Source organism: Acinonyx jubatus, chromosome A1 (assembly GCF_027475565.1).
Source record: "Acinonyx jubatus isolate Ajub_Pintada_27869175 chromosome A1, VMU_Ajub_asm_v1.0, whole genome shotgun sequence".
In the NCBI taxonomy this organism is placed as follows: domain Eukaryota; kingdom Metazoa; phylum Chordata; class Mammalia; order Carnivora; family Felidae; genus Acinonyx; species Acinonyx jubatus.
In genome coordinates, this window is record NC_069380.1 from 7626521 (window position 1) to 7641188 (window position 14668).

Consider the following 14668-nt stretch of genomic DNA (forward strand, 5'->3'; position numbering starts at 1 on the left):
CTCTCTCTCTCTCTCAAAACTAAACATTAAGGGGTTCCTGGGTGGCTCAGTCAGTTAAGCGTCCGACTTTGGCTCAGGTCACGATTTCGTGGTCTGTGGGTTCCAGCTTGGCGTTGGGCTCTGCACTGACAGCTCAGATCCTGGAGCCTGCTTTGGATTTTGTGTCTCCCTCTCTGCCCCTCCCTTGCTCATGCTCTGTCTCTCTCTCTCTCAAAAATAAACATTAAAAAAATTAAAAATAAACATTAAAAAATATTTTCCTTGGACACTGTATTGTAGATTGGTAGTTATTTTCTGTGTTTTGAAGATAATATGTATATTTTTCTTCTTGCCATCATCAGACTTGCCAGGAGTGTATCTGTTTAAACCTTTTGATGTTCTCTATTTCATTAGTTTCAGTCTTTCCTTTATTACACACTCCCTTTTCTTCCTCTCAGTTCATTTTGTCCTTGTGTAAGTTTGTTACTATTCATTCTTTTTTAATAATGAAAGTACCTAAGGCTATGTATACGTTTCTTCTTAGTATAGCAGTGTATCCTAGGCTTTAAGATGCAGTATGTACTCCTTTTCATTGACTTTTGGGTGTTATAATTTCAGTTTTATTTTCTATGGCCCTGGAAATATTTAGAAAAACATTTCTTACTTTCCAAGTAGGTGGGCTTTATGATCCTTTTTTAGCATTGATTTCTAGTTATACTGGATTATAATCAGAAAATGTAGTCAGTAAAATCCCTTTTTAAAAAATGTTTGAGAGAGTGAGTGAGCAGGGGAGAGACAGAGAGGGGGAGAGAGAGAATCTCAAGCAGGCTCTACACTGTTAGCACAGGGAGCGACACCAGGTTCGATCCCACAAACTGTGAGATCATGACCTAAGATCAAGAGTCAGACACCTAACCGACTGGGCCACACAGGCACCCCCAAATCCCTATCTTTTCAAATGCAGTGTGGTTTATATTATGGCCAAGGGTATGTTTAATTTTTGTAAATCTTTCATGGTTACATGAAAAGAATATGTATTTTGGTAAGAGGGTGTAAAGTTCTCTATTCAGCTAAAACATAAGTCAGTTGATTATGTATTATTAATACATTAGTGTGTCCTTGCTTTTTTGTCTATTTATGTTAAATTCCGAAAGAGGTTTATTAAACTCTACCATTATAATTGTGTGTGTGCATGTGATTCAAACCAACTTGTGTATTGCTAAGTGTTTCTGCATTTTGGCATTCAATAGTATTATTTGGTGCATAAAAGTTTATTATTATTATTTTGTATTTGCCTTTTATCTGTGCATAACATTCCTCTTTTTCACACTTAGTATTTGGGCCTTAATTTTCTTTTCCCGAAATCAGTACTCTCATTCTTGCTTTTTGTTTTCACTTAGGCAAACATCAAAAATCCTAAATAAACTGTAGTACCTAGACCCTTGCTCTATACTAGGTTATGTGAAGGGTTTGAACACACTTGTGCAAAAGACAAAGTTTCTTGCTTCCAGGAGCTTCCTTTTAAATTTACTAATGGCATATCCCATTAAGAATCTTGTTTTAATATATATACTTTTAGCAAGTCTCCTGATATAAAGCCTTACATCAGAGTATAAACTAGAAAATCTGCACTGAAACAAATATCTAACCTTTGAAATAGTAAAACAAATTAACATAGAGCTGTCAGATTTAAAACTATAATAACGGGCATGTCACACATAGAAACATCCAAGTAACTTTCTGGAGTGGGGGTGCCGAATCAACAGGAAATGGTGGCAGAGGGCTTTGCTAAATCGCAGCCACTTCTGTAAGGCTGGTGGTAGCTGTGGGGGATGATAAAAATGACATACTTCCACAATCATGGTTATTTCCAAGGTACACTAATGTTAACGTGTTATAAGAAGGAGAGTATATAAGAATATTAGAAGGAATATAAGAAGGAGAGTCTTCAAGTCCTTTGAAAACTTGTCAAGAATGGTGGCAAACTGCTTTTTCCTACTACCAAGACTTAACACCTGCACACTATACACAAATGTACGAGTATGATGACATTGATGAAGGCTACCTTGTCACAGATACACTAAAAAATCTTCCAATATATCAGTGATTTGTAACTGCCACAAATCGGAAGACTTTTGTTGTTAGTCCACCAAAAAGCTGTCCAAACAAGGTTAACAATAGAAAGTTGCTAACAACCTAGCATAGAATTACAGAGCAGAACTTAAGAGTGTAAGACGACATTCGATTTTACAAATGTAGAAGAAATATATATGAAGGCAGTAAAATTCATTTCTGGGACTCAAAAATAGCCCTAACTTATCCACACGTAGTTTCCAGGCTGGTTGTCTTGGAGAATGTTTTAAACTGAGGCTGCGACCACTGACACAATCCCTACTTAGAAAATGTTAAGTTTTCCCAATTACTGGTACTTAACACAAATTAACATCAACTTTAGCTCTTAGCAAACTGTTGCTGGGGAAACATTGCTCGAGGCCACCCAGACAAAATATAATTCTCACATTCTATCCCAAAGTAAATATGATTTATGGATTATTTGCAGTTGTGGAGGTAATCTTCATAGCATGAAAATTACTTAGAGTTGTCTGAAGGTTTATTTTTAGTAAAGGATACTCAAGAATGAACCCTTCCTATAGACAGAGCCCTCCTCTAGAAGTAGGAAGTCGCCTACAAAATGTTTTTGAAGAGATCTGAGAGAAAAATAAGACCCTAGAATAATTTTAAAAAAGCAAACACATTAGCCTATAAAATCAAACAAACACTTTCCTTGTGGAATACTTATTATAGTTACATGGGAACATTTTACACTTACCCTTTAATGATGTTCCATTGTTCTTAGGAAATTATTTTCAGCGTCAGCTTTTAAGCCACACAAGAACATTGGTTTTACTTATATTCACATCATTATCTTGAATCACAAATGAGATGGTCCTGTTCAGTAATTTTTGCCATTTATGACGACTGGCTGTGATAAATTGTACCCAGTCTTCTCTTAAAAAATGAAGATTTGCTACCATGATATTCTAGAAATGTGATTAGGGTGCGTAAGTACATCTCAAAAATGTGGTATAAGTTAGAATAAGTCTTGTTTTCACCAAGGTGACGACCTGGAAACCAATGCTCATTTAGATTACCAGGTGAAGAAGAAAAACATTATTTCATCACTCCTCACAGTTCTTCCATCCACAAACGGGAATGTTGCTGCATTTGTAAACACAACCATGAAAACACACGTAAATAATCTTGGAAGTTACTCTCCCTATCAGTATGCAATTATGGGTTTCAAAACCCCAGACTTGCTCAAGGGCTACCTTAACAGAGTATCCAAACGAATGAAACATGAACTTGAGGCATTTTAGTGAAGGATAAGGAGGGAATATATTTAATCCCAAGGTGGGCTAAAGGCAACAGTAAGAAGATCCAGAATGAGAGGACAAAACTCTACTGAGCTGATCATAGTTTAGGAGAAAAATCCTAGAACATGGCATTTTAAAGACCCTAAGCTAATTTTGGGCAAGTCACAGCACCTTCGAGATCTTTTCAAAGTCTCAGGTTCCCAATATTAAAATAATATCCTCATTTTCACTGTTTCACAGGAGAGTCGGGAAGAGAAATGGAAACCATGCCTGGCTGCTTCTGTAAGCAGTGAAACACTGTGGAATTTGAGACATCATTACAGTAATTGCCAGCCAGTGTCATCATCACATAAGTAGAGGGATGTAGGAGGTGCTAAAAGGAGGAACATCAAAGGTAATAAGATATAAAGTTGTTAGAAGTAGAATGCCTTCTCCACAGAAAGGTGGTTAAAATTATTTTGTAAATGAAAACTTTGTTTACTCAGTGGCAGAGAGATCATTCAATCCTCAGGACAGCTCCATGAAGTAGGTATTATTTCCATTTTAAAAATTAAGAAACTGAAGCTAAGAGGTTAAGAGACTTGCTAAGAGCCACATGGGTAGAACGTAGTAACAACCAGGTTTCAAACCAGTTATTTAAATTCCAAATCCAGCGTACTTTTGTGTCTCATTACCATGGCGTTTTGTGTTCACAACACAAGCTTGAGCCTCAGAGGATTTCCCGTGCACTGTATTAAATTTTAATAAATTGATCACTTGAAATGCATTTCACAGTATTTCTGCAAGACCTACCATGCGGGCAGCGCTGAATGGCAGAGGCAGAGGCAACGCTAAAAAGGAGGAAGGAAAAAATGAGAGGAAAGGGTGACTGGGAGCCGAGCCAGGAGCGCAGCAAAATTGTTATTGTTGTTGAATATTACAGAGTATCCAATAAATTTGCTAATGAATATCAGCAGTGGCCCCGGTAAAAAAAGACTTTAACGTAGCAAGGGTAACGTCCCTTATTCTCGATTATTCTCAGTTAAGGATGAATGGAGACGGAGGGACTGGTGGTGGAAAGGGTGGTCCAAGTAAATTGCCCCTGAAGAGAAGTTAGGACAAAAGAAGGTGACGGTTGTCTTTCTTTAAAGTCAAATTTTAATTACAGAAGCCGGCATCCATTCTTCTTGTAAAATCTGGCCCATTACATATGAAGCTAAAGTCCCCTTTCATTACTGCTCCTAATCCCCATCCTGTTAGCAATGTAATGTGTATCCTTCCAGTCCTTTCTGTGCACATTTATATATGTCGTTGTAGGAAATGTACTCTATTTTACATAAAAGGTGTTATATTCCGTATTTACCTGCATTGTGACTTTTTCATTCAACAACGGCTCCTAGAGAATAATGGCACTTATAGACCCCATCTCTGTATTTACGAACATTTAGGTAATTTCCAATTTCACTATTAACAACAATGCCTCAAACGAACATTGTGACGTATGCCTCCTTGAGCACGAAAGGGTCTTTCTAGGGGAGATACCAAGAGTGGCATTGTTGGGTCTTGGGTATGGATATTTGAAAATTTTACAAATCTTGCCAAATTGCCCTCCAACGTGGCTGTTATTAGTTAGTCCTCTTAGCAGCAGTGTTTCTTTTCGGGGATTTTAAAAAACAAAAATGCTTTTGGTTCTGATTACAAAAGGTTCACAACAGAAAGGAATGGATGCCTTAAGCATTATTTCGGTGTGAAACTTTACATAATCACATACTAGGAGGAGAGTCCGAGGAGATGCTGGATGGAGAACGCTAGACCCCTGAGGAAATATTAGGGGAGTTCAGGGCAGGAATGAAAGCATCTGTCCTAGATGGGAGAAGGGGCTCCTGTTCTAAGGACGTAGGCAGTGCTTTGTTTTCATGGCTGCGTGAAGTAGAAAGCAAGGTAGAAGGTTGGCATGGGGGACTGCAGAATGCAGACACATGTGAAAAGAGCAAGTTTTACGGGGGAAATGAGAAGGCAGGTGCCTGGGACGGTGTTTCTCAAAGTGTGTTTGAGGAACACTGACTCTGCAAGAGGAGTAGACAAAAAAGTGTTCTGAAAAAAGTGGTTAAGAAATAATTCGGTAAATTCTGCTAATTATTAGTCCTGCTTTTAGAGAATTACAACATGTCCACATACTCAAGGCTGAAACAAAGAACGAAGTTGTTCAACTCGGCATTTCCCATGGGAACCGTCTCAACACTAGACCCTTTCCTCTGTGTAAAGCCAGTTAACATACTGCTGAACCAATGTGCCGTGAAATACACTTTGGGAAACACTGGACGAGTGAAAATTTGAAGAAATGGACAACAAGTGAGTGTCCGGCTTGCCTTCACAAATTTATTTGAAAACAAAATGAAACTAAAAATACACAGAACAACTGAATAAACATCCATGTACTCGCCCTCAGAATTAAAAGGCGAAGAGTAAATTATAATAAATGTTAATGCTTATTTTTCTATTATGGACATATGATCATGATACAAATTTGGGAACTAGAGGAAACAGAGGTGGTCATTCTACCACCTTAGGTAAAACCACTGTTAATGTTTTGAGGCAGTTCTTTGAATCTTTATTTCTATTAGTTTTTTTATTGTTTATATCATTATAATACAACACATGCAATCTTCTTTCACGTTAAATATTTACATTGTACTGTAAGCACCATTGTACCTTTCCCTGGCTGTCTTTTTAATGGCTGCATAATATTCCAAGTGAAGAGTCCACTATTTATTCTCCTTGGTTTTAGAATTTACATTGCTAGCAGCTCTTTCTTTTTTAGCTTTGTATGTAATATTGCAATGATTACGTTACAGCATAAAACTCCTTACTTACATTTATTTTCTTAGGACTTATTTGCCAAGTGGCATAACAGTTACAAGGTAATGTACATTTTGAAGGGTTTTGAAAAAATACTGCCTATTTGCTTTGAGGAGCCACGCAGAGAGGTTGTATTGTCGATGTATCAAAGTGCCTGTTTGCTGTTTCCCTCCAAATTTAATGCAGGTTTCAATTTGTTAGCACTGGTCCATTTTTTACAAATCCCAATTTGCTATTTACCGCATTATCTATCCCCACTGTTTTTGCAACACATTGCTGATCTGCTAAATATGCTAGGCAGTAGATAACCTTTTTTGAAGAAACGTTCAGGACAGAGTCCAAAGGAAGATGGTAAAGACCATGTACAAATTTACCAATACTCTTTGGATATTGTTTAAAGCACTCCAATGGCAGCTTTAGCAACATTTCAATTATGACTAATCAAAGATACTCAAGTCACCTAACTAAAGTATCTTAGTCTACTTTTCTCCATCTTGTTCGCAATGATTTAATAGAAAACTCTGTCAAATGTGGTAGTGAGGGATGATTTATCTTTGGCATTTCCCCTCGGGATTCTCAGTAACTCTTGAGGACACAGGCTGTATTTTACATATTTTTGTTTATCATAGCCTAGCACAGAACTTGATACATAGATTCTCAATAAAGGTTTATTACAGTGATATGCTTAATTTGGCATGGATTTAATGAACCTAGGTTGTCTCACCAGACACAGCTTTGCTTTCCAAGCAATCAGTAAATATATATGCTCATTTAGGAATGGCAAATGTGTGATGGAAAGAGCACATGTTTTGTAATTAGAAGTCTTGAATTAAAAAATAAAATAAAAACATTTTTTTAAGTAGTCTTCAAGCCTAGCGTGAACCCCAACGCCAGGCTTAACCTCATGACCTGATCAAGACCTGAGCTAAGATTAAGAGTTGGACCTAGAAGTCCTGAATTGAAATCGTAGCTTTGAGATTTACAAGCTGGTAACTTTGTGTAAATCCACACCTTACTCAGTTTGTTCATCCACAAAATGGTGATAACCCATCTTCTTTACTTTTCTCATAGGGTTCTTATGAGAATCAAAATGTTTTTCTCTAAAGGGAAATCTGACCATGTCATTACGTGACTTTTTAAAACCCTGTCACCGCTTTCTCTTGCCCTCAAGAAAAAGTGAAATCCTTTAACATGTCACACGGAGACTTGTGCGATATGGTTCCTGTTCAATTCTCCACTGTCCTAACCATGAAAGCTCTCTTTCACAAGGCCTTTTGCACAAGCTGCCTGCTTTGCCTGTGAAGCTCTTTTCCGCACCCTTCCAAGTCAATTACTACTGGCCGCAATATTGCTAACAGCAATAGCTAAAATCTAATGAATTCTTAGTAAGCGTGGGACACTTTACATACAGTAGCTTATACTTTATCAAGTAGATACTATTATCATCATTTTGCTAATAAGGCACAGAGAAATGAAGTAACTTACCCAGAGTAACACAGCTCTTGAACCTCAGCACTGGCTTACAAACTCACTCCGTCTGCATTCAAAGCAGATGTTCTCAACGCCTGCTATTAGAATTATCAACTTTCTCCAGAAAGTCTAACATCTTTAACATCCTCTTATAGCCAATGTGGTAAGATTAACACTGAAGACACAGGTTTATAATCGCCTGGGTACTTTACGCTTCCCCAACCAGAGGGAAAAGAATCCATTCGAACTCAGACACAAGACTGCATCTCGTTTAGTTTTGTTTCTCCAGCTCTTGGCAGTTCCTGCTACGCATAATGGGCATCAATAAATATTTGCTGAATAAATAGACGAAAGTGTTTTTAAACAAAAGTCGCAACACAATGTTGTTTTTGAATTTAGTTAAGCAACATCACCAGGCTTACCAGTTTGTGATGTACGGAATCCACTTTTCCCCCTTTTTGCAGTGTGGTACACTTGCTTATATCCGTTCTTCTGCGATTTCTTCTATTTGCCACAATTCCTTTAATACTGCCAGCAAATATTCCCCCTGCACAACTGCGATATTGCCTTTTGGCACAATCTTTTAGACAGGAGGAAAAACTAAAATGTTAAAATTACTTTTCCCTTCATAGCAATGCTTTAAAATTCCTGAAAACTTTTTTTTTTTTTTTTTTAAATACAGAGCAAAACATCAGAGATCGCGGAGGGAAAAACTATCTTTTAAAAATGAATTTCAAATCAAGACTAGGCTGATGGGAGAAAAGCAATCTAGCACATTTATAAATGAAACCTGGCGCTGCCTAGGCAGTGTTGTCCCCAGGTGGCATCTTATTTTCCATAATATTTTACTGAAGCCTTTCAGTAATATAAACAGAGAAAACAGGTGCTGCACTGAGCAGGGGGTTTGTCCAAATCCACCATTTTTGGCTCAGTTTTCTGATAGAAGGCCCAGCAGTTAAGGTAATCAGTCCTGCAGCTCTCATCGCCTTCAAGGAGAAGGAAACAGAGGAAGGTGGTGAAAAAAGAGGGAGAGGAGGGAGAGGAAGTGTGGCAAACAGACGAAACTATCCTTCAAACAGAGCAAGGGCTTTGCCTCCGTCTCCAGGTGCGGACCCTCAAATTGACCGTTTACGGGCTGCTAATTTTGTCTTTTCGATTAAAAAAACGACGCCTGGTTTTGGAAGTTAGAGGATATACAAAGTAGGAAGGTATTCGTCTCGTGAGAACTTCACCACCCGGATCGGCCTCAGGGAAGGCCACCGCGAACCGCGCGTCCTAACCGCCGGCTGGCTCGCGGATGCCCCGGGGGCCGGACGCCTGGCGGGGCTTCCCCTCGCGCTCCCGCTACCCACAAACCTTCGCGCCTCGGCGCGCATGCGCAGCGGCGACGGCCCTCTCAGGAAGAGGAAAATGGAATAAACAACTCGGAGGAACCAGAGCGCGAGAGAGCGAGTGGAGGCAGAATTTAAAAATAAACTGGCCCCTCCACCCTCCCAGCCCGTTCGCCGCCGCCGCTCCCCCTTCCCAAGCCCGCTCCCTCGGAGGCCCCGTCTGGGCCCGCGCGCCCACCCCGTCGTCCCGCGCGGCCCCTTTAAGAAAAGAGAACGAGAGAGTGAGTGAGAGAGAATCCCAACTCTCCCCCTCCCCTCCCCTCCTTCCTACCCCCTCCTCCCTCCCCTCTCCCCTCCCCCCCTCTCCCCGGGCGGCTCCGGCTCCCGCAGCGGGACAGACCCACCCGCCCAGGCTTTTATCCGGCACCGGCAGCGTCTTCCTTCCCTCCCCGGTCTATGGTGGCGGCGGCGGCGGCGGCGGCGGCGGCTCCTCGGGCGGCAGCGGAAGACGAGGCTGCGGCGTTGCCATGAACAGTGGCGGCGGCCTCCCGCCCCCCTCGGCCGCCGCCTCCCCTTCCTCCTCCTCGCTGGCGGCGGCAGTGGCGGTGGTGGCCCCGCCGGGGGTCGGGGGTGTCCCCGGCGGGGCGGCGGCGGGAGTCAAGCTGAAGTACTGCCGCTACTACGCTAAGGATAAGACTTGCTTCTACGGGGAGGAGTGTCAGTTCCTGCATGAGGACCCAGCCGCCGGAGCTGCCCCGGGCCTCGGCCTCCATAGCAACAGCGTCCCCCTGGCTCTGGCGGGCGCGCCGGTGGCCGCCTTTCCGCCCGGAGCAGTCCCGGGCGGGGGAGCCGGGCCGCCCCCGGGGCCCAAGAAGCCGGACCTGGGAGGCCCGGGGGCCGGAGCCGCAGGCGGCGGAGGAGGCAGCAGCGGCGGCGTCCTCGATGGACCGCGGCTGGCAAGTGAGTGTGGTCCGGGCTGGGAGGGCGGCCCGGGCCTCGGCGCGGCGGCGGAGGCAAGGCCTGGGGCCGGAGGGGGCCCGGATTGAGGCCTTGCGACGAGCTTTGCCCGCGGGTCCCCCCCCCACCAACCCCCACCCCCCTTCACCTTCCCTAGTTGGTCTGAAAGGCCTAGGCCGGGCCTGAGCCCTCCTTCCTTCTTCCTGCTTCCCTTCCCCACCGCCTTCGGCGAGCCGGGGAGTGAGGGGAGGCTGGGTTCCCCGGAACGTGGGTGGGTTGACGGGGGTGCTGCGAGTGGGGGCTGGGAGGAAGGGGGATGGGCGGTGGCGTGCGGTGTGTGAGAAAGGGGGTGTCGTTTCCGGGGGGTGTGGAAAGGGGCTGGGTTTGCAGGCACATGTGTTTTGCGTGCCCGTGTGGAGCGGTGTCTGCCGAGTGTTGAGGTTCCCTAGTGGGTGTGAGTGTGGGCAGGGGGCGGGAGGTGATGGGCGGGCTTAAGGCTTCCTGGAGTAAGGCGGAAAGAACGGAAAAAGTTTGTGTAAGGCTTACGGGAGAAAGATTTTTCAAGCAGGAAATGCTTTCTAAGGATCAGGAGTGAAGGGACAGCAACTTGTATACTGTGCTTAGGTTTAGTCGAGAGCTGAGAGGAGGAATTTCCCAAGACTTGCATTTCGACATAGTTCTGCTGAAGCCAAGATAAGTTTGCCGGGCGAGAGTAGGGTAGGGATCCGGTCTTCTACAACTTTGTATCAAGCGAACTCTTAGCAGGGAGCCTGGAAAGCGGGTCCGGTGCGGCGTTCACGTGCGTGCACCTGAGCCCTTGGCTTCGAGTATGTTGTCAGGGCTGTTGGTATTTTTTACTTTTTTTCACTTGTCATTATCTACGGCCTTGCAACTTTTTAGTTGTTAGTGGCGCTGGATGTGTGAATGCAATCTATTTTACAGAATGTTGCTCTTAAGCAAGTGTCAGATTTTTCTGTTTCTGAGTATACTATTTCTAAACCAAAGGAAGGGGGAGTCCCGTTTCTTGGGAATTCTAAACAGTTTGCAGATCTGAAGATACTTTGATAGGCATTTTAACTTGGTCATCAGTACATTTTTGTCTTTTTTTTTTTTTTAACTGTAAATGAGTTTGCTTGATGTTTCGCCAGCTGTTTGTACTGTGAGGATTATTGTTTTCCCAGAGATTAGCTTTTTTAAAAGAAAGCTTGCTGTGATGGACTTGGCTGTAATGCAGATGTGTTTGTCCGCATTGATACGCTCAGAAGATTAATTTGTGACTTAAAAGTGTTTTGTAAAAATTGGTTACTTTATTGGAGGAAATTTATCACTTTGGAGCAGCAACTTTGCATTTTCAAGGTGAACTTTTGCTGGTTGTGTGAGTTGTGGCTCAAAGTAATTTGATCAGTCTTTGGTAGGGGGAAACTGAATGGTAGCTTTGTTACATACAGAAAGGCATTTTCGAAAAAGCTGGTATTCGATTAAATATGTTATCTTTCTAGGATTTTCTAATAGGCAGAAGTAGTAGATCTGGAACATGAAAGATAGGACAGGATATTGTAAGTAGGTGAAGATGGGAGGTGGGGGAAGATACTGACAATGGCTCAAAGGTGAGGCTCATTCCATACCTCATAAAAGGAAAGTAATTGTCTGGGATATAGGGTCTTGAGAGAACAGGTAGCTATTGCTAAGAAGGCATTTTACAATTTAGTATTTAGTCCTTTAACAGTTACTTGATTAAATAGCTGAGTTAGGTATTTAGGTTCTATAGGGCTTGCTTTAACTTGCCCGGTGAAGCCTGAGGCTCCTCTTTTCCGCTGTAGTCTTCTGGGTAACTGAGTCGTACTGGGTTGTGACTCCTTTTGGATGAGAGCAGATTGCTTCATACCGGTGACTGGCAAGTAAAGTTACTCAGGAATCAGGGAAGAGGACTGTGTTGGTGGTTTAATGGCTGCTTTGAATTTTCACCCTTAAATGTTTGGTTTTTAGTCTGCTTTCTACCTTTTCCTATATTCTTTGACGTATTTTTGGAAACAGGCTTGGTTTGTTAAGTGCACGAGGCAGTTAAACTAGACAGCATATTCTAAGAGGTATTGTTATCAGAAGTTTAAATTTTCTTGCGGACTTGATCATCTAGCATCACAATTTTATTTTGTTTTCATTTTTTCCTTTTCTTTAAACGTAAGATTGTACAGCGTTTCCCTTAGCTGAAAGGTCATACACTCCTCTGCTCTGATAGGGTAGATCTGCCTGCAGAAATACTTTGGGCTTTATGGAATCGTGTGTGTGTGTGTGTGTGTGTGTGTGTGTGTGTAAAGTTTTTATTGAGGTATGCATACCCAGGGAAAAGTGTACAAATCACAAGTTTTTGGAATTTTTATAAGTTGAAAACAATGGCTTATAATCAGAACTCAGATCAAGAAATAGTACATAATCAGTACCCCCAGAAGTCCTGCTTTTGTCCCATCCCAGATGGTTTGCCCCAGTTCCCAAATATAACTTACGGTTTCTAACACTACATTCTGACACCGTAGATTCATTTTTCACTTTTTTTGTACTTTTTTGAACTTTATAGGAATGGACTCCTATAGCATGCACTCTTTTTTGTGGGCTTGTGAGATATAGTATAAGATAATATTAAGCCTTGATAAATTTTAGGAGGAATATTCAAAGAGGACTGAGTTAACACAAGTTGAGGTAAGATTCAGTGAATGAGTAAACCTCTTCTTTCCATAAAAGTGCATTGCCACAATAAAGCAAAATGTCTTCATATTTTTGCCCTTTTATAGGATTTTTCAGTTTTTAAATTAGCGTTCTATTTAGAGATAATGTAGAGTCAAATGCAGTTGTAAAAAATAATACACAGAGAGCTCATTTCATCACTCATTTTCCTCCAGTGGTAACATGTTTCATACCTGGAGTATAGTATCACAGCCAGCATTGATTGATACATTCTGCTTATCGTATTCCTGTTTCTCTAATCTTATTTGCACTTGTGTGTGCGCATGCATGTGTATTTCTGTGGGAATTTCTCACATGTATGTTGGTGTGCCTGCCAACACAGTCAAGACACAGAATGGTTTTGTCACCCTTAAGTTGCCCTTTTGTAAGCCTCCCTCCCTCCCTCCCCAAACCTGGCAACTACCAATTTGCTCTCATTTCTATAATTCTGTCGTTTCAAGAATGGTTTTAAATGGAATTATATAGCATGAAGTCTTTTGGGATTCGTTTCCTCCCCACCCCAGCACAGTTCCCTCAAGGTTCAGCCAAGTTGTGTGCATTCCTTTTTTTTTTAAACTTTGAAAATTTATATTTATCGTTATTATGAAGCAGCATTGTTTTGTTTTTTTTTTTGGTTTGCTTTTTTATAGGCATATCTGCTTCGCGTACCAAAGCTGTGAGCATTTACAGTAACCCAGAAGTGATATTAAAGATTTGTGCTAGGATTTTGAGGCATTTATTGACGGACTTGAATATTTATTTTTTATGTATGTATTTGAGGGTTGATTTTCACTTATTTTTAAGTTATGAAAAATTTCCATTGGAACAGCAGTGTATAAAGTCAGAGTAGACCAGTCTTCTCATCTTATTGCCTGGGATTAATTGTTATTAATAACTTTTTGTGCTCCTAAAGGCCCTGTCTCCAAGTGCATTCACATTGAGAGTTAGGGCTTCAGTATATGAATTTTGAGAAAAAACAATTCACACACACACACACACACACAAACACACTTAAGTTTGTAGTAGTATTTCTCACCTTTTTTTCTCATATTAATTTACTTTATATCCTGTTTATAAAGTAGTTTAGTCTGAGACTATATAAATGGAAAATGGTAAGATGTTTGTTTTATATACTGTTATCATATAGTTGTTAGCAAGCCAATACATGCAAGTATTTGTGTCTCTTATCAGTATATGGAAATTACGACAGGCCTGGGGCTCAGAGATTTTGATTTTAGTGCTGTCTTCCAAAATCACTTTGTGATCTTAAGGTGGTCATTTAGTCCATGTGGAAATATATTTCTTTATCTGTAAAATGGGAGAATGGGGGATGGGGTTTATGATGTCAGAATCCTTTCAGCTCTAAAATGCTCCTGTGTTTTCTAAATGTTCATGATCTAGAAAACAAATTACTTCATGTTTGATCTTTAGATCCTCCTCCCCTCCCAACAAGTCTTAGAAACACGGACTGCTCAGCAGTCTAACCTCCAGTACAGGGAGGGGCATGTCGGTCTCACCTATCTTGGCTGAGTTAATTGGCATGTAGATAACAATCTTCCTCATAAAAAAGCCCTCCCCTGTTTTGTGTTTTTTTTTTTACATTTATTTATTTTTGAGAGACCGAGTGAGACAGAGCACGAGCGGAGGAGGGGCAGAGAGAGAAGGAGACACAGAATCTGAAGCAGGCTCCAGGCTCTGGCGTTCAGCATAGAGCCCGTTGTGGGCCTGAATCCACGAACCGTGAGATCATGACCTAAGTCGGATGCCTAGCCTAGCCTGAGCCACCCAGGCACCCCTCCCCTGTTTTGATGTCTGTTTTTTCTTTAAAAATAAAGATATTTTTCCTATTTTTTCCTTCTTTTTTTTCTTTTCTTTTTTTTTACGTAAACCCTATGCTGAACATGAGGTTGAACTCAATGACCCTGAGGTCAAGAGTCACATGCACCACTGGCTGAGCCAGCCGGGCACCTGTATTCCTATTTTTCTAAAGCTAGTTTTTAA

At 41.6% G+C, this 14668-nt stretch overlaps 1 protein-coding gene across 5 annotated transcripts in view; it reads left to right on the forward strand.

The window, feature by feature from the left end:
- The first annotated feature begins 9042 nt into the window (after nucleotides 1-9042).
- The window catches only part of PAN3 (poly(A) specific ribonuclease subunit PAN3), a 129952-nt gene continuing 124326 nt past the window's right edge, over nucleotides 9043-14668 (forward strand). For 3 of the 5 annotated variants that reach the window (XM_027064610.2, XM_027064611.2, XM_027064613.2), the window contains exon 1: nucleotides 9043-9952. In XM_027064610.2, coding sequence (XP_026920411.1) covers nucleotides 9520-9952 — 433 coding nt within the window. In that variant the 5' untranslated portion in view covers nucleotides 9043-9519. The remainder of the gene's footprint in view (nucleotides 9953-14668) is intronic. The other 2 variants (XM_027064612.2, XM_027064614.2) reach the window with 1 other exon arrangement.